Source organism: Oryzias latipes, chromosome 18 (genome assembly GCF_002234675.1).
Source record: "Oryzias latipes chromosome 18, ASM223467v1".
NCBI lineage: Eukaryota > Metazoa > Chordata > Actinopteri > Beloniformes > Adrianichthyidae > Oryzias > Oryzias latipes.
In genome coordinates this window covers 20,066,342-20,086,166 of record NC_019876.2, presented here as the reverse complement: position 1 = coordinate 20,086,166, position 19,825 = coordinate 20,066,342, and the positions used below count along the sequence as shown (strand labels likewise).

The following is a 19,825-nucleotide window of genomic DNA, read 5'->3' as shown; positions in this document are numbered from 1 at the left end:
TATGTTAATTGGGTAAACATTTAAAGGCCCACTCTAATGAAAATTGTGTTTTGAAACGTTTTGGGGCATTTTTCTGATGATGGAGGACATATCTAAAGAAAATGAAGCTTAAAATTGCATTTCTAAATATTTCTTTATTCAAGACGTTGTGAATCAGGAGAAAATAAGAAAAAATGCCAATTGAAAAATAACTTATTAGTTATGTATAAAATATGCTTGGCGGGCCACAAGCTTCCTACTCCGCTCCATTCTGATGGATTCACTTGTGGACATAGATCCATGAATGTCTTTGTTTTCCTCATCCAAGCTGGCATCTAGCACAAGAATGTACAGCTGGATAGCTCAAAAATTGCTTGCTATTTTTGTTGCACCTGTAATGTTAGGTTGTGGGTGTGAGGGTGTGTACGCTAGAAGGAGTGTGTTAAAACAAAGAGGTCTCAGCAACAGAAAGGGTGGAAATCGCGATGAGGTTGCTCTGTGCCTACCTGCAACTCAGAGGTGAATTCTTTAATAAACTACTGGTGCTTTGCAAATTCTAAATCCTAGAAAACAATACAGATTATTTTGCCTCAAATAGATCAAAAGTTAAATTGAGAGGGACTTTAGAGAGTATCATTAATTCAAAGAATGTTACAACCGGAGCTAAAACTCTTGTGTTATAGTTACCATGTGCATGAAAAGTAAACTTTAGACAGAGCAAAGCGTATCAAGATTACTATAGCATTTCTGTTTTGAAACTCTTAAAAACATTTTAGAGATGGAATTGCTTTCCTGTTTTTCTGCTGTAAAAACACTTCTTGGAACAATGGATCAGACTTCTTACTGTCTTCTCAATTCAACTGGACCATATGGCATGTTTTTTTTGCGTGAAAGTGCACATCAGCATGAGTTGCATCTTCTTACCACATGTGGCACAGGCAAGGGCTGCGTGGCCAAGGGTGCAGGGCCCCATTGTGTTGTTGACATGGTCTTGTTTTGCCAGTTTTGGCCACCAGTCAACTTCTTCTCCCCGGTTTGGTTCCACAGCATCTCTGGCCTGCAGACAACAAACCAAAACCAATGAACATTGTTTTCATTGAGTTGTTTCCCGCCCCTATTTATTTTATTGCACAAAATTTGATCTGAGCTACACATCCTGAAAAAAAGAAAAATCAAGAGAATATCTGTTTTCCTTTAAAAATATATGTCCATTAAAGAAACATACTTTTTGGCTGAACTCCCAAACTGCAGATCTGAAGAGCAAAACAAAAAGAGAAATGATAGTAGTTAAAATGACAAATATGAAAGTAATTTACTTTTATTCTATTCCTCCAGTGAGACATCTTTGGTCAAATATCACCATTAAAGAAGTTCAGTTGTAAATACAGTAATCAATATAAGTCTCAATACAAGTAATCAATGCAGACCACCATGAGTGATAAAGCAGAAACATGATGTAGTTTTGGATCCATTTTGGTTCTGCTACTACATTGCAAGAATATTATGCAACACAGATTTTCAAATTGCCTTTTTTGCTTTCACATGCAGCAGCACTTACTGCCCACTAGGTTGGCCAAAGAGGAGTCAAGGTCGTTTGCTAGCAGCTTTCCCCCAGGATGGACGGGCATTTGAGGAGCAGGGACATGAAGTGCGGTGTGTGTAGGAGCTGTTGGCTTTAACAGGTCTCCCAGAGCATCAAAACCTAAAGATGAAAGTTCCTGCACATGTAAATAAGCTAAAACATGTCTTAATAATAAAAAAGACTGGTTAGAATGGAAATGTTAACAGAAGGATGCCTTAAAAAGGGTAAATATAAAAATTGAAGAAAAAAATGGTTTTGTGTAAGCTGATAACATAAATATTCAGTTTACTAAAGCAAAAAGTATTTTATTTAACTGAACACAAAGTTCAACTGAAATATCTCTATGATGGTATCTAAGACAGCATCAAAAGGCAAACTACTACAAAATGCCAAAGAAGTGATACAGGGTTTGCCAACACCAAGTTAGACAGCAGCCAGTCTAGACTCATTAAGGTTTTGTATTCAAAGAAATCTTGCATTTTAAAATCTTTCCAAAAATCTTTTGAATTATTTTAACTCATATTCAACACGATTTAAATGAATGCCAACTTTCATTTTGATGAAATATCTATCCAGAGATCTAGAGTTAGAGTTCCAACTGGGCAAAATTTACAAGAGTGTTATGCATGTATTTAATGTACAGAGAACACAAGGCCAAAACCGGCTAATCAACCGTGCTGTAAGCACTGCAACCAAACACTTTTTTGGCATTTCAAAGCAAACTTTAAGAGGGTTAGAAATTTCACTGAAAATTCATAAAATGTTTTGTGGCAAGCAAGGCATTTATTATTTAAAAATGCTGGCAGTTACACAGAATTTTGCAAGCAGGAATGTGATGAAAGACGCAAGAATTATTGAGCAGCTATGATCAAGCTGCATGTATAATTAATCACAAAAAAATCCACACAAAAAAAACTTGGAAGTTGATGCCTTTTTTCAGTAATGAATGTTGCATAAAAAAACCTAGTATCCCCAGCACCAATAGTGCCTACTTGATAAGTTTTAGAGCAGTTTAGAGCAGTTTCTGAAGACACTCAGATCAATTTTGGGAGTTTAATCTTATTCTTTTTTGTTTGTTTAAGGTCTAAAAAAGTTGCACTGCGCCAATTTAATGTGGAAAATGAACAGTTTCCGCATAGAAATGATATGAGATGTGGCTGAATTGATTAATGCGTTTTCCAAGAGGAATCATATATACCGTATTTTCCGGACTATAAGTCGCACTTTTTTTCATAGTTTGGCAAGGGGTGCGACTTATACTCCGCAGCGACTTATATTAGAAATAAATTGAAATAAATACATTGTTAACCCTCCTGTTATGTTCATTTGTGAGGAACAGAGATGATGTTTCTGGGTCAATTTGTTGTATGAGGTATGTTAAGTGTTAAGAGGATGTTAAGTGACTCAGAGAATCAGCAAACTTTTTTTTACAGTAAGATCTTGAAGGCTAACAACATAATATTCTATTTTCCAATGATTTCATAGATTCAGAAATGCAATAAAAGTGAAAACTGTTTCTACAAATACAGGATGAAAACAGAGTATTAGTTGGCCAATGATGCTTCATGAAAGGAATAAATAATTAAGTAAGAGAAAGAATTACTGTGAAATTATTAGATAAACAGTCTGCTATGATTGTGTCATATAAGGTTGTGAAAGTTAAAATGCGACTTATAGTCCAGTGCGACTTATCTGTGTTTTTTTCTACTTTATAATGCATTTTTGGGCTGGTGCGACTTATACTCCGGTGCGACTTATAGTCCGGAAAATACGGTAAAATGAATAAAATAGGGCCAAGTACAGAACCCTTGGGAACACCACAAGTTATTTTTTCCAATTTAGGAGCTTAAGGAACCGACAACCACATTAAAAGTTCTTCCACTAAGATACGAACTAAACCAATATAAAACTGACCCAGAGAGACCAAAGTCATAGTGAAGACGTTCAATTAAAATGTTATGATCTACAGTGTCAAAAGCAGATTTCCAAGTCTTAAAGTATGAGGACAGTATACTGGCCTGAGTCAGCTGCCATTAGCATGTCATTAGAAACTCTTAGGAGAGCTGTCTCAGTGAAATGGTTCTTCTTAAAGCCAGACTGAAAAGAATCGGATAAATTTTGTTCTTCCATGTACAAATTTAGTTGGACAGTGACCGCTTTCTCCAAGATTTTAGAAATAAAAGGGAGCTTCGAGATTGGTCTGAAGTTTTTTGGACCCCACAGGTCTAAACTAATAACAGGATTTATTAAAGCATGCTTTAAGAACTTAAGGACTGATCCTTACGTCAAAGAAAGATTAATGAGGTCAACAACAGTAGAACCTATACTCTGGAACACTTCTAGAAAGATGGGGTAATGTCAGGAATTATGTCAAGAGGGCAGGATGAGGGTTTGATCCTTTTCAGCAGAGAATGAACGTCCTCCACTGTCACAGGAGAAAAAAGGCTAAAGGAGGGATGTTTGCTCCAAAATCTAAAATCCTAGCTAAAAAACTGTGAAGAAATGAACTACAGTCAGGCTGAAAAAGCTTTGGATGTTTAGAGGCACAAGGTGCAACAACAGAATTTAGAGGGTTGAATACAATCTTTGGATTTTTCCTATTTGTAGAAATAAGTTTGCAAAGGAAAGCTGATCTGGCCTGTTTTATTTAATTAAGAGAACAGATCAGATCTTTAAGATGCAACCTGTTTACTTCCAAATTTGTTGATTTCCATAAACAATCCACTATGCGACAAAGCCTTCTGGAGCAGCGGATTTCTTCATTTATCCATGGAAAAGACATTTTAAAAGAGGCAATTTTCACTCTGACAGGAGCAACCTCATTCAAAATGGTCTCACAAGGACTGTTAAAAGATTGTATAAAAGAATCGACATCATAAAAACTCATGATTCTCAAGAATTCATGTCAAACAGGTCCATAAGACCATCAGAAACATTCTGAAAATGATAATTCTGATGCAAAAAACAAAAGAAGAATCATCAATATGAATAATCAAAGAATACAATTCTGATTGTGGAATATCACGTGAGTAGGAAGTTCTTGTGAGACCACTGTGTAGCAGCTTTGAATAAGTCCTAGAATCCATTGACAAAAAGTTGCTTTATACAGTCGGCTCGCACCCGTGGAGGTTCTCGAGGCGCTTCAGGGAATTCAGCCAACAAGTGGTTGAATGAGAAGAAGTATAGAATATTAGACAGAGCGATCCAAAGAAATAATGCTGGACCTTCAGGCCCGATTTGAGCTGCGCAGTGTGATTTGGGCAAGTTAAAAAATCTGATATCAATCAATCGGTATATTGAACTTCCATTCATTTTCTAAACCCGCTGTATCCCTTTTGGGGTAAATGGGTTTCCGGAGCCCATCCCCGGCTACTGTTGGGCGAAGGCAGGTAAACCCTAGGCAGTCTGTCACGGGGCCTATGGAGAGGCGAGCTAGTGGCCAAACAGGGAACCGCTGCGGCATTGGAGAGGCAGCCAGATCAGGCCTCCTGAACTTAATGATATTTTTTATTGTTTTCATTGAGACAATAATAAAAAGGTCCCCTGAATTTTATTTGTGTTTTAATTTTTCCGTCTCAGGTAAATGCGGGACAGCAAACCGTCAAACTCGGAGACGGAAAGACAGTGGCTGTCTATCAGACAGGTCAGTGGGAGTAAAGATCACTGTACCAGGAGAGACTCTCAATGATCTCACACTTAAACATGGAGACTTGATCATTACTAATATTTTAGTAGAACTCAACATCCTCCGTCTTTCATGCATTGTAAATGAGATAAACACAGACAATGCTCCATGTAGCGATTGGGATAACAACATTTTCTAGTAGCTCCTCCCACACACAGCTAGGGCGTCAAGCTTATGAACACATTTTTAGATTACTCAGCTCATGCTAATAATGTCAGTCTTTATTAACTACCGTATTTTCCAGACTATAAGTCGCCCTTTTTTTCATAGTTTGGCAAGGGGTGCGACTTATACTCCGCAGGGACTTATATTAGGAATAAATTGAAATATTTACATTGTTAACCCTCCTGTTATGTTCATTTGTGAGGAACAGAGATGATGTTCCTGGGTCAATTTGATGTATGAGGTATGTTAAGTGTTAAGAGTATGTTAAGTGACTCAGAGAATCAGCAAACCTTTTTTTACAGTAAGATCTTGAAGGCTAACATAATATAACATAATATTCTATTTTCCAATGATTTTATAGATTCAGAAATGCAATAAAAATGACAACTGTTTCTACAAAATCAGGATGAAAACAGAGTATTAGTTGGACAATGATGCTTCATGAAAATAATAAATAGGTTTGAGAAAGAATTACTGTGAAATTATGAGATAAACAGTCTGCTATGATTGTGTCATATGAGGTTATGAAAGTTATAAGTTCTTGGTCCCAGATTTTGTCAAATAAATTTCCCGTCAAAATGCGACTTATAGTCCAGTGCGACTTATCTGTGTTTTTTTCTACTTTATAATGCATTTTTGGGCTGGTGCGATTTATAATCCGGAGCGATTTATAGTCCGGAAAATACGGTATTGTAGACATTTTCATGACATGTCTTTATTTTCCATAAATGTATTCCTTGAGTCTGCCTGTTTAGTTGGTATCAGTATTTGACATGAAGACAGCAGATAATACAGTAAAACAGCTGCACTTTTTGAGATCATAAACATACGGAGCCCATGTCCTGACATTAAAAAAACTAAAAAATATTTTGTTCCCACAGATTAATATCTTGTTCCCACAAATTAATATCTCGTTCCCACAAGATAATATTCCGTTCCCACAAGATAATATTCCGTTCCCTCAAAATACTATATTGTTCGCTCGAAATAATTAATTTGTGCGAACCAATTAATTAAGTCGTGAAGAAATAAAAATAAATTTGATCATTCTTGTTTTTCTTTTTCCTTTCTTGAACTAATGTGGGTCACAGAGGAACGAAAAAATAGTATTTAGAGGGAACGGAATATTATCTTGTGGGAACGGAATATCTAGTGGGAACGGAATATTATCTTGTGGGAACGAGATATTAATTTGTGGGAACAAGATATATTTTAGTTTTTTAATGTCAGGACACGGGCTCCGTATAAATAAACAATCATCATTTAGAAAATAAATCAGCACAATGTTTTTACCTATTTCTTCAGACTAAAAACTTTAAATATATTGGTGTTGCTGTGTTAATGCTTCAGACCAAGTTACATTTAATAGTACTTATTGATTAAATTATTTTTCTCAGCATCAAATGGTTCAGTTGGTCAAAATGTTTCTAGTTTAAATAAGGACTGACAGTTTTATTTTTTTTATTTCAGGCACTTTAAGCTTCTTTTCTGTTTTAGATTGTAAACCCTCCAGTCTATCAGACTTGGTGGAATAAAATTATATTAAGAATATACAGGAGTATTTAAAGTGATGGGTTAACCTGCCAATATATAATAAATATTACCAAAAATTACTTACTTGTTCTCTATGACCCATATACAAAACTACTTGCTCGCTCTAATCCCTATGCAACCGTCTGCAAAATGGTTTAAAACATCAGAAACATCGATATCCAGGTTTTTAAGGAAAAATAAACCACCACGAATTGGATTAAAAACTCTGAAAAATGCTAAATTTCTTGGGGTATAGATTTTCCAATTTTCTCAACTATTTTCTAGCTCATAGATTACAGTACATTCTAAAATTGTATAATAATAACAACAGCCCACTTGTGGATGGATGTAGAGAACAGTCATTTTGTGAATAGATTAAACTATCCATACTGTGCATACTTTAAATTAATTAATATTAAAGCTACATTGACAGCATGATGAGAATTCCTTAAAATTTCTCTCCTACAACAAGCAAAGTGACACTCATTTGGAATACTCTTGACATTCTGATCAATAAAAAATGTTAAATATCTCAACATGGAAGGCTAATGATATTACACACAATGAACATATAATTCAAGGAAAACATTCATCTCTTTTGAAAACTAAAAGCCCTAAGTAAAGGAATACTAAGTAATAAGACAAATTACTTAAAATATCAACAATTGAAGTCAGTAATAAGTGCAAGGTTTAACTTGAATCAGGTTAACTTGACAGCACTGAAATCTGTGAAAATATTTTTAAACATATTTCAGGGAATATTAAAATCTTATATATTTACTGGCCCTTGCATAGCTAAAAAAAACAACAACAAAAACTATGTTAACTGGAAAAGTAAAAACAGCATCAGTATTATTCAATTCCGGAATTGGTAAAGGCTAACAAAAACAAACTGTGCAGATTCTTAGCTGCTCCTACCACTGATGTTTTCTGGACTGAGGTGACTGAGGTCTTTCCGGGGATCTGCTGTAATCACTCTTCCAGCTTGGAGGTTACTGCCCGGAGTGCTTCACTTACCACGGGCAACACTGTCACATTAGCTTTTCAGTTCTTCTCTAAGTCCTGGAATTTCTCCAGTCTCTCATGCTCCTTCTTCCTGATGTTTCTATCACTTGGTACTGCCACATCCACCACAATGGCTTTCCTCTGTTCTTTATCAATAATTACAATATCTGGTTGGTTCGCCTTTACCATCCTGTCAGTCTTTATCTGGAAGTCCCACAGGATCTTTGCTCTCTCATTCTCTACCACTTTCGGGGGTGTTTTTCATTTGGACTTTGGGGTTTCCAGTCCATATTCTGGCTTCTCTGGACTTGCCGTAGTCGTTGGAGGTATTTGGCTGTCGAAGCTTTCCTTGTTGCCTGTCCCAGATTGCAATTTGCCTGTGGAACTCCAAGGTACTTGCAATGTACCTTGTACCAATGTCTGCTATTGTTCCGTCTGGGAGTGAGACCCCTCCTGTGTGGACTAACTTGGCTCTCTTTGTCACCATCCGACAGCATTTCTTGAGGCCGAAGGAGATCCCAATGTCAGTACTGGGATCCTGGTGGTGTGGATCAGGGAGTCAATTTCACCCCCACTCTTAGAATATAACTTGATGTCATCCATGTAGAAGAGGTGACTGATGATGGTCCCATTTCTAAGTGAGTATCCATAGCCACTTTCGTTGATTATTTGGCTGAGCGGGTTCAGACCTATGCAGAACAGCAGTGGGGACAGAGCGTTACCTTGGTATATGCCACAATTGATGGACACTTGTGCAAGTGGCTTGCCATTGGCTTCCAGGGGTTTTTTCCACAGCTTTGAGTTTCCTATGAAGGCTCTTAGAGTCCCGTTCATGTTGTACAGCTCCAAGCATTCAGTGATCCATGTTTGTGGCATTGAGTCATAGGCTTTCTCGTAATCAATCCAGGCTTTGCACAGGTTGGTGTGTTGTGAATTGCAGTCTTGAGCAACCCAGACCCCCTCCAGACCCCTGACTGTGCCTAGAAATTCTGTCAATTAGGACTATGAACAGAACCGGTGATAAAGGGCAGCCCTGCCAAAGTCCAACATGCACCGGGAACAGGTCCTATTTACTGCCAGCTATGTGAACCAAGCTCCTGTTCCGATTATACAGAGACCAGAAAGCCCTCAGAAAGGATTCCCAAACCCCATTCTCCCAGAGCACCCTTAAGAGGACACCACTGGGGTTGTGGTCGACGCCTTCTCCAAATCAACAAAACACATATGGACTGGATGAGCAAACTCCTAAGAACCCTACAGCACCCTAAAGAAAGTGTAAAGCTGGTCCACTGTCCCATGACCAGGAAGGAAACCGCACTGTTGTTCCTGCATCTGAGGTTCATCTATCGGACAGACGGTAGACAGTATTCAGTTAGTTAGTTAGTCTTATTTGTGTCTTTAGACTTAATCACCATATGAGATATCTCTGGGCAAATAATTGGCAAATCTGTATGAGGCACCCAGGTGGCTCATACCAAAGACTCTAAAAATGGGACCCAATGCCTCCCTGCTTCACACTCAGCATTAAGGGGTTGGATTGGGGGGATTAATCCACTAAATGGTTCCCGAGCACGGCTGTGTCTGCAATTCACCGTTCCCCCAGGGTATGGGTCAAATGCGGAGAACAAATTTCACACACCTAGGTGTGTGACGGCTAATGGTACTTTAACTTTAAATGTAAGTACTGTTGATGTTTCATTCTGCTAAACCTCTTTATGAAACCATCATATGGACGTTTTTGGTCCAAACCTCCATCTGCAGCTTCAGGTTCCGACCAAAAACTAACTGCTGGACAGAAATATCTCTTAGCAGTCGTTCTCTCAGACGTTCATAAATAGAAAAAGTATAAACTGAGATGTATCCCCATCTGTCACTAAAGATCTCTAATGAAACATAAACCAGTTTTAAATAAATTCAACTTGCTCAGCTTCTTTCTGCCTTTTTGCTGGCTCTTAAATACTTCTGGAGGATGTCACCTTATCAGCTGTGCTTCCTGAGGAGATGCTAAGAGCTACACGGGTGCAGAAACTCATGAGCTTTGCATAAGTGTCAAGTGGCCCAAAAGAATTGAAACAAAAAAAAATGTCTGTGTCAGATACTGAGACTTTAAAAAAAAGGGGGGGTCTCTGAGCATGAGTCTCAGACCTGCATTGCTAAAAGAAGGCAATCGTTACAGCAACAGGAAACAATAGCAAATTTCTCTTGGTGAGAAAATTGGATCCTGCACACTGTCGCTTATACAATTTTACACTTGATAATTCTGTAAAAACATCAACTGTACATGGAAACATCTATAATAAATTAACAGATATTTCCAGGGAATTAAATGTTTCAATCATCTGCATTCATCAACCTGTGAAGAAAACTTCAGAAAAGAGGAGGCAAAAGTGATTTCTGGGATCCATTAATTATGGATTCCTGCAAGAAGTGAATAATAATGCAAGCCCTTAAACTTTGCTCTTTAAAAAGATTGTGTTAGTAAGATTTAAAATTTAGATTTAGCCCATTTAATGCTATATTTATGTTTCTGCTGTGTTAAGGAAATCTAAATGAATCTGAAGTGATGTCCAGTCTCTGGGATTTAAAAGACAGTGTAATGCTACTTTCACACCAGCCAACGCAAGTTCTATCGACCTCTTTCTGTGCAAACACGTGTAAATTAGCGTTTAGGGGTTCCACATTCAAACTCTCACTTTCATGCGTTCAATTGAATGCGGATAAAAGATAAACAAGTTGAAATTTGACAAATCAGGAACTCGGAATTAATAGTGATGTATGTATTACGGCCCCTTTAATTCATGGAAGTTTCAACCGTTGATCATACAAAAGAATAATTGTGGTTTTGGTCTGGCCTGAAGTATACTGTATGCCACCAACTCTTTTATATATCAGAATAGATTTCTGAAAGAAAAAGCCTGGAGCAACATTTACAAGATTTGCACCTCTGACATTTCGCTCCAAGCCTCTTCCAACTGTGAGAACATATGCTGGTATTGGAAAGAGACAGTCTAGTTTGAACAGTATATGCTAAAAGTGCGTCGAAGAACCGGTGTTAGCGCATTCCTCAAAGTGCGTGACATGCCTGGTGTGTATGTAGCATTAGACTTGCTGCTACATACAAAGAATCGGCAAGCAGCTTGAGAGAGAAAGCAAGAGATGCCTGCTGAAAATGAAAGAGTTAGTTGACTGCAAGGCTTGCACAGCCTAAAAAGCAGAGTTTTAGTTTGTATTCTGGCTCTGTCTGGACAGGCAGATATGGAGGGCTTTACCAGCTGCAGGATGGGGGCCGTTGTTACTGGCAGTGGCCTTATTTCCAAACACAGCATCGAAATCTACAGTCATGGCGGTGGAGGCTTGCTGCAGTGGCTGACTCTCCAGTCCTGAGGAATGCAGTTAAACATGACTGATGAAGGCTGCTATTGTGCTGGTGAAGTTGGGTGACAACGCAGCTGGAGCTGATTTATTTTCATTTTCATTTCATTTTCACCAAGGATCCTGATGTTAAATGGGACTCAACCGCCTCCTGCAACAATAATCCTTAGGAATACATCTATTATAGTTCTCTGAATATTTCTATAGTTGATAAAAGGTAGGGCATGAACCCATATAAGCTGTTTAAAACAGGCGTTTAAGGCAGACTTAGGAATGCCAATGAGAGTTTCAAGAGATATAAACTTGGTTTCTTTCTTTACATATCTCAGAGATAATAATTTCTAAATTTGTAAAGTAAAAACCATGGGGAAAAGTATGTAACATTTTTGCCTTGCAACCACTTGAATTAATAACAGCATCTTTGAACAAATGGAATGTAGCTGTAGCCCAAAATCTACAAAGCTTTTTCTGGAGTGACAGATAAGCAAGCATGTCAATATATGCTTGTAAACAAAAAAAAACTTTTGAGAAAATGAGATCCTCTTTGCCCATAAGTGGCCGGAATAGGCTCCGGCAGCCCCGTGACCCCGAAATGGATAAAACGGAATGGAAAATGATTGAATGAATGAGATCCCCTTTGCCTAGTTTCTACACAGCTTTGGATCAAACTGAAGGAAAAGTATTATGCGTTGTTTTAAAGAAAAATTGCAATATTCAAATCTTGATACAGTTAGTCACTAAATGTGACAACATGCTAAAAAAGAAGCTCTGACGGATATCTGCTCAAACACTTTCTAAACATAACGCAGTGACAGAGCCATTCATGTTCGTCAGTGCTACAGCTTTAACATGGATCTCTGTATTTCATAGCAATCTGAGAATAAAGGTATTGTGACAAAATGTAAGGCTGGATTTTTAAAATTCTTATTGTTCTCCCACTCAGATGCTAAAGGTGAATGGGAGGTGCTCAAAGTTCAACTCTGCACAGTAAAAATAGCTATACTGCAAATTTCTATTACTTTAAGACACAGCTGGTCTAGTGTCCTAAAAATTGACAGAATAACGGAAGAAATTAAGAAAAAAAAAATATCAGGTAAATGGATGCATGGACAGGCAGACATGTGAATCACCAGCCTGATCATTTTTTCTGCAATATGGTAAACTGTGTGCTACAATTGTACTGCTTCTGTTACTAGCATATATGTGTGAATCAAAAGGTGTGTTTTAAGTGAGTTTTTGAGTGTGCACGTGGCATACCTCCCCAGGCACTATTGGTGTTGGAGATGGAAGGAGTGCTCTGTATAGCAGGGATGAAGGCCGGCTGAAGATCAAAAAGGTCACTGTTCAAACTGCGTCCAATGAGAAGAATAAAGAGCAAGGACGAAGATGAAAAAAAGGAGTTTTAAAGAGAGACGAAGAAAGAGGGAAACAGGTAGAGAAGCAGTGAGAAAAATGTTAAAACTGGATCAACTGAGCAAAAATAGCCGACCCCACCCCCCATCAAGATGTTCATTTGTCACAGTCAGTCATTCTCCTAAATCAAGGGTGTCCACATTTCTTGCAAAGAGGTTGAGAGGTTGTTTGATTCCCAACCCATTCAGTCTGACAATCATTGAACTAAATATTAACATTAAATGGAAATTAACTGACCATTTCCCTTCAATTATGTGGTTTGCATTTCTTTACAAAGAACACAAAAACATCTAAATATGTTTTTCTAAATTTACAGTGAATTAATATAAATTTGTCAATTTTTTTCAACATTTATTCTCAGTTAGCTTGTCGTAGTTGGCATGTCTTGTCTAGTAGTGCCTTTTGACATTGACCTCCTTAAAAACAGCCAGTTTCTTGGCATATTAGACAGACACCATTATATCATATGTCCTGGAAGCAGTGGTCCCTACTGTCAATGTTTGATTTATAGTTAAAATTTTAGAAATGTGCTAGAACGTGTCACAAAAGGGTCGAACAACAGTTTTGCCACAGGCTTAGAATGGCTTCAAACGTAATTTAGCCAACCATAATCAACAAATTGTAGACACAGTTTTTAGAATATATCATTAATTTTATGAAAGCCTGCAGGCCAGAGGAAATTTGAATACATTTGACCCATAGGCTGGACTTTAAACATGCCCGTCTTAAATACTGGGACAGCTTACAAAGAACATTTAAACAGTAAGCTCCATTTTTAGATCTTATCAAACACAAACAAACTCAGTCAAAGTCAGTCAGCAACACAGTGACATTGTGTATGCTTAGTGAGAAAGAAAAAAAGGGGATTTTAAATACCTAAATTTAACACAGTAGCATGGGCCAGGCTTTGATTTATTTATTTTTTTTATTTTAAGGGGAAAAATGGAAATTAAAAATTAAAAAAAATAAATAGCTAAGCCTCAAACTTTGTCTCAAAAATCAGTTGCAAATGGCTTAGTGCCACAAATGATATGAACCAAGAATAACTGATGCATACAGTTAGAAAAATACAGCAATTAGAGAGCAAATTGTTTCCAGGCTGTTTTCCTTTCTTGTTTTTATGTATTAAGGGTGTTGATGTTGAGAGAAATGTCTTTAAACAAAAATCAAATTTGAACAGCTTTCAGATGTCAAATGTCTCTTGGGAACATTTTACCGTTTTAGCCCCGTTTTAGCCCCATCACTTCTTCAGTCAATTTAAAAAGGAAAGTAAACAGGATCTATATAGAAGCTTCTTAAATGCTTTATGTGTCTACTTGCAAGAAGATTATCAGATTACATTTAACTCCTATTGCCCCCCCCCCCATCTTTTTTCATCTTATCTTAAAAGGAGTTTATTTTTTGCTTTAAATATGTAGTAACATGTAAAAGTTCCTGCCAGAAACAGTGGTTGTCATTCAAACACTTGAAATGTGTTTGTGCACCTGTTGGCAGGCAGTGTGGAGCTGAACAGCTCTGGGGTTTGTGTGATGTGGTTGTTGTTGCTGGCGCTGCCTGTTGACTGAATGACTGGGGAAGCAGCAGGAGGAGGCTGCATGCTCATTTCCTTCAGACGCTGGTCCTGGAAAACAGATACATGTAAAAGGAGTACAAAGTGAGATAATCCTGGAGATGTATGATTAAAGAGATTGCATGCAAGAAAAAAAATAGGAAGCTATACACTTATTTTGAAACTCGGCAAACAAACCGTACATAGGAAACTTCTTGACTGCCTAAGATTTATTTTGCTAGAACAGCAGCAAAAAACAACAGAAATTTATAACATCACTGCAAGCATGTCTTCTCAATTGTCAAAATGCTTTAAAAGACCCATTTAAGGGAAAATTGTGTTTTTGGTATTTTTAACATGTTCTTGTGGTATTTTTGATTTTGGAGGACATATGTTAAAATTGTTCCCAATTGATAAAACACTAAACTCAACTGCTTTAACTTTTTTCTTAAAAACTGACTCTTTGGTCGTGTCCTAAAACACAATTTGCATAACTCTAATCTACTCTTTACAGACACGACACATTCTCGCTTTTAAAACAGTTTGCATTCACACCACACAAGGTGCAAAAAGTTGACAAAACTGGCAAAACTGAAGACACTTACTGGAAATTAACTCCAGTTAATGTCAGGACAGTTGTGGAACAACTGAGCAGCTTTTCAAAGATGGATAACAGAGCAAGACCCACACAAACCCAGACCTGCATCAAAACCTAGACCCAGACAAAGGAAAATAATTTCTGATGAGTTCCAGGCCATTGTTATTGACTAGGGCTGTGAATCACTGGGTACCTTACGATACGATGTGATACATTGCTCACGATAACGATACTATCACGATGTGGTGATAGTATGATAATCGATATATAGTCTCCAACAACTCACGATTTATCAAACTTTAAGAAAAAAGAACTTGAAACACTGTGTTTTGGACAATATTTCCCCATTAATGTTTTAGCTTTTAAACACAATGATAAACAACTTGTGTCCGTTTGGTGTAACGAATAAAAGACTTTTGTGTAACATTGCTTTAATCAGTAATACTCTGTCTTTGACAATCTTTGACAATTTTCATTTGGAAATATCTGTAAAATTCGGTGTAAACAACAGTGAACAGGGACAGCAGAGCCATTATTTAGTACAAAATTGCTGTAAACAGTCAAGTAGCTGCCAGGCACATTGGTATTAACTTTTGAAAAACAAAGCCATAGCTATCGCATTATTTAAAAAAAATAGCTGTAAATCAGATTTCTATTCTGTGAACAATTTATAGTGCCTTTGTTAAAAATAAATGACACCATTTAGTGCAAATGTGGTGTAAAAAAAAAATTCTCCCAGAAAAAACAACAAATAAAATCTAGTAGCAAGGAACTTTCCTTCAAGTCATTTAAGACATAAACTGCTTTCAAAATAAATTACTAGGGATAAAATACATGTACTTAAAGTGCCTCTAAAAGTAAACATCTTCGTGAACAAAAAGTTTGGGGAGAAGCTGCATGTGATGCATGTTTATATGTTCATGTTTTTCTTGAGAACCACAGGCTTTTTACGTCAAGACGCTGCTCGTCTACCGCTGCTTTGAGGAGAAGGGGTAGTTTAGCTTAGTCTGTTTAGTTCCGTTTAGTTATTAACCAGTTGAATTATATGACTTTGTGTTCTATATGACTTCATGTATATTAAAAAGCCCATTGAGATGACTATTGTTGTGATTTTGGGCTATATAAATAAAATAAAATTGAATTGGGATTCGTATATCGCTCAGGTTTGTAGGACATACTACTTCATTTCCCAGTCTTTGTTAACAAAATGCACCATGAACTTCACGTAGGACTCTGTGGCCCTGGAGGTCCAGCCGTCAGACGTGAGACCCACTCTTTCTGCTGTCCCCAGCGCCATCTCAACCATAGCTCTGGTCTGGGCAACAGTACAGGTATCATTTTTTCAGTATTTCCGAGAGGGAATGTCAAAGCATGGCTCTTATGCTATCAATAAAAATGAAATCCCTCGTTCTCCACCTCGCTGTAGGGATGGAACCCCTTGTACATTTAAACAGCAATCCCGTTTGTTATTGCCTCTGCTCTCGCAGAAGACGGTGGTTGCTTCGCCTGGAAAAAGGTATCCGCGCCAGGCTTCAGGCTAGCAACAACCACGGCTTTCTCACACAACTCCGGGTGATGCAGCTTCAATGCTGCCGGGCGTCTTTTAATTTGCTGCTCTCGCTATTCCTCGTTTTTCTCCGCCATTTTTGTTTGAATGTGTATTCCTTTTCGTCCGCCCGTGACAGCCAATCTTGCAACGAAAGCCCCCTATCTACCTCCAAAGAATCGTCTTACCAAAGGATGGTTAACGTTTTACAGGGTCTTCAAACGTAAATAAAAGGTCGATACTTGATGAAAATGCATCAAGATATCGCGATATATCACAATATTGATATTTTGGCACACCCCTATTATTGACCATATGTTGGTTTATGGAATGATCATAAATGAAGCAGATTTAAAGGTCAATCCTCAACCCAGCAGGCTCATCAGTCATATGGACATTCAACAAGAAAATGACGGAGAAGATGTTGTTGTTGTTGTCTGGGAATTTTCACAAACGTTTGCTCATCAGACAGTATTTAAAAACTAATTCCCAATCTATATTAGTTTTCTTCCACTTGTTTTCTCCATTCCTCAACTCAAATTGAAGATTTTTTTTTCTGCTTGGCATTGGAAGGTTTACGAGAGAGAACCATACACTCAACAAATCATGTTGCAGACCATGGACTTGGCTTGTGATGATATTTTAATTGTGTCTTGTCAAGGCTGGATCAGGCACACAAGATATTTTTTTCCTGTTGTGTAGCTAGGGTGCCTGTGTTGTGGATGAAGTCCGCTAGACTGAACTGCACATGGTGAAGTGCAGGCCAGTCCTGGGCGTACAGTGAATTAATAAAAAAAAAAATCTGTATACTATTTTATTCATTTTTTTAATGGGGAGGGGGGGGGGGGGTACTATTCTTTATAAGGCATTTTGTGAACAGTGTTGAGTGTTTTGTTGTGTATGTGTGTTTGTTAGTATTGCCAACAGAGTATTCATTGTGACCTCAAAGTCAGATTTTGACTGAAGTGTCAAGTATTTTGTACATTTAGCTTTTATGTTGAAAATTGAGGTTGGTGTTTTGCTGTGTAGTGTGTTATGTTTGCTCTGTGTGTGTACGTTCTGACAACAGAGTCTTCATTTTGACCTTAGAGTGAACTGGAGACATGCTGTTGAAAATAGAAAAATCTACATCAAAGCTGATATTAGTATGATAAGCCACAGAGGAAATGGAAAATTAGCTCCTCAGATTGTCTTTCTCTGTTTTATTTACATAGTTGGGTGCTTTAATTCAGCAAAAATAATAATGTAAAGAAATGTTCCAAGTCAAACTCTTCCACCGGTGAACTCAGAACAGATTAATAAACAAAATGTTTGATGTCCAGCATTTAGCCAGGCAACTTGTTCTATTTGTATTCTGACAGTGCAGAGAGGTGCAAATGGAAGCAGCAGTTATTGCTTGAGTAAAGGCCCCAGCTGGACAGTAGCAGAGTCCTACATCTTCTGTATGTGAGTGGAGTGCCTATGGAAATCAGAGATGCAGGGAGCTGGACTGTAGCTGTTAGATGGTTACTGCTAACCCCAACTCTCTCACTCTGTTATGTTCCCACTCACTTTATCTTAGCACTCTTTTCTAAGTAATACCAAAAGACTTGGCAAAAACTGAGCAGACCTGAAATCGTCAGTCACTAATTGTGCAAGTTCTCCAACTTCAAAAGATGAGAGAGGGCTGTAATTTTCTTTATAGGTATACCTTAACTATAAAAGAAAGAATGAGAAAAAAATGTATTTTGGCACATTTTCCCGTAGAACTATGATTAGTTCGGGCTTTCACTGGGCATCGCAGACTTTCACCTCTGAAGACTTTCTATGGGGTTGAGATCTGGAAACTGGCTAGGCCACCCCAGGACCTTCAGGACCTCCCGGATTTTTTTAAACGTACAATTAGGCCAATCAAACAACGCCCTTAAACGTTGCAAAGCAACGAAGATAGTCGTTAGTTACCTCCCAATTTTTCACAATTGGGTTTTTCCTCTTAAACTTACAGTTAGTAAGGATTCGCTGGCAGGGAATGAGGCCGGAAAGACTCGGGAGAGCCAAACGCACTTTGGGGGTCTCCATTTTCTACAGTATCTCAAGTCTATGGATGCTGTGGGAGTGTCTTGGCTGGTACGTCTCTGTGGCATTGCGTGGCAGTCGGGACTTGTACCACTGGACTGGCATACAGGGGTGGTGATTCCCCTTTTTAAGAAGGGGGGCCGGAGGGTGTATTCCAACTACAGGGGAATCACACTCCTCAGCCTCCCTGGGTGCTTTGGGAGTATGGGGTCCGGGGGGCCTTACTGAGGGCTGTCCGGTCTCCGTATGACCGGGGCAAGAGCTTGGTTTGCATAGCCAGCAGTAAGTCAGACATGTTCCCGGTGCATGTTGGACTCCGGCAGGGCTGCCCTTTATCACCGGTTCTGTTCATAGTTTTTATGGACAGAATTTCTAGGTGCAGCCAGGGGCCAGAGGGGGTCTGGTTTGGGGACCAGCCCTTTTGGCTTCATCGAGCCGGGACCTCCAGCGTGCATTGGGGTGGTTTGGGACCGAGTGTGAAGTGGCTGAGATGAGGGTCAACACCCCTAAATCTGAGGCCATGGTTCTTGACCGGAGAAAGGTAGTTTGCCATCTCTGGGTGGGTGGAGTGTCCCTGCCCCAGGTAGAGGAGTTTAAATATCATGAGAGAGGGAAGACCGGAGCGTGACGGAGCAGCGTCGGTAGTTATGTGGTCACTGTATCGTTCCGCTGTGGTAAAGAGAGAGCTGAGACAAAAAGTAAACCGGCCGATCTTCGTTCCAATACTCACCTATGGTCATGAGCTCTGGGTCATGACCGAAAGAACGAGGTCCCAAATACAAGCGGCTGAAATGAGCTTCCTCCGTAGGGTGGCTGGGTGCTCCCTTGGAGATAAGGTGAGAAGCTTGGTCACCCGCTGAGAGCTCGGAGTAGAACCGAGCTCTCTTCTTCTCTACATCAAAAGGAGCCAGTTGAGGTGGCTCGGGCATCTAGTCAGGATGCCTCCTGGACGCCTCCCTGGGGCGGTGTTCCGTGTATGTCCCACTGGGCGCAGGCCCCGGGGAAGACCCAGGACACGCTGGAGAGACTATGTATCTTGGCTGGCATGGGAACGCCTTGGGGCATCCCCAGAAGAGCTGGAGGAAGTGGCCGGGGCGAGGGAAGTCTGGGCATCTTTGCTTAGACTGCTGCCCCCGCGACCCAGTCCCAGGTGTCTTTTATTTAGATAACCAGTTCAAACAGGTGCCATTAATACAGGTAACAAGTGGAGGACAGAAGATCCTCTTACAGAAGAAGTACAGGTCTATGAGAGGCAAAAGATTTTCTTGTTTGTAGGTGACCAAATACTTATTTTCCACCATACTTTGCAAATAAATTCTTTAAAAATCAGACAATAGGATTTT

The 19,825-nt window shown here is 38.8% G+C and overlaps 1 protein-coding gene across 5 annotated transcripts in view; it reads right to left on the bottom strand.

Moving 5' to 3' along the window:
- Nucleotides 1-19,825, bottom strand: part of LOC101164596 (phosphatidylinositol-binding clathrin assembly protein) — a 152,813-nt gene that overhangs the window by 66,179 nt on the left and 66,809 nt on the right. For 4 of the 5 annotated variants that reach the window (XM_011487630.3, XM_020711723.2, XM_011487628.3 and 1 more), the window contains 6 exons: nucleotides 14,219-14,355; nucleotides 12,579-12,670; nucleotides 11,219-11,329; nucleotides 1,538-1,681; nucleotides 1,205-1,232; nucleotides 904-1,036 (listed from right to left, as the gene is read on the bottom strand). In XM_011487630.3, the coding sequence (XP_011485932.1) occupies nucleotides 904-1,036; nucleotides 1,205-1,232; nucleotides 1,538-1,681; nucleotides 11,219-11,329; nucleotides 12,579-12,670; nucleotides 14,219-14,355 (645 nt within the window). The remainder of the gene's footprint in view (nucleotides 1-903; nucleotides 1,037-1,204; nucleotides 1,233-1,537; nucleotides 1,682-11,218; nucleotides 11,330-12,578; nucleotides 12,671-14,218; nucleotides 14,356-19,825) is intronic. The other variant, XM_011487631.3, reaches the window with a different exon arrangement.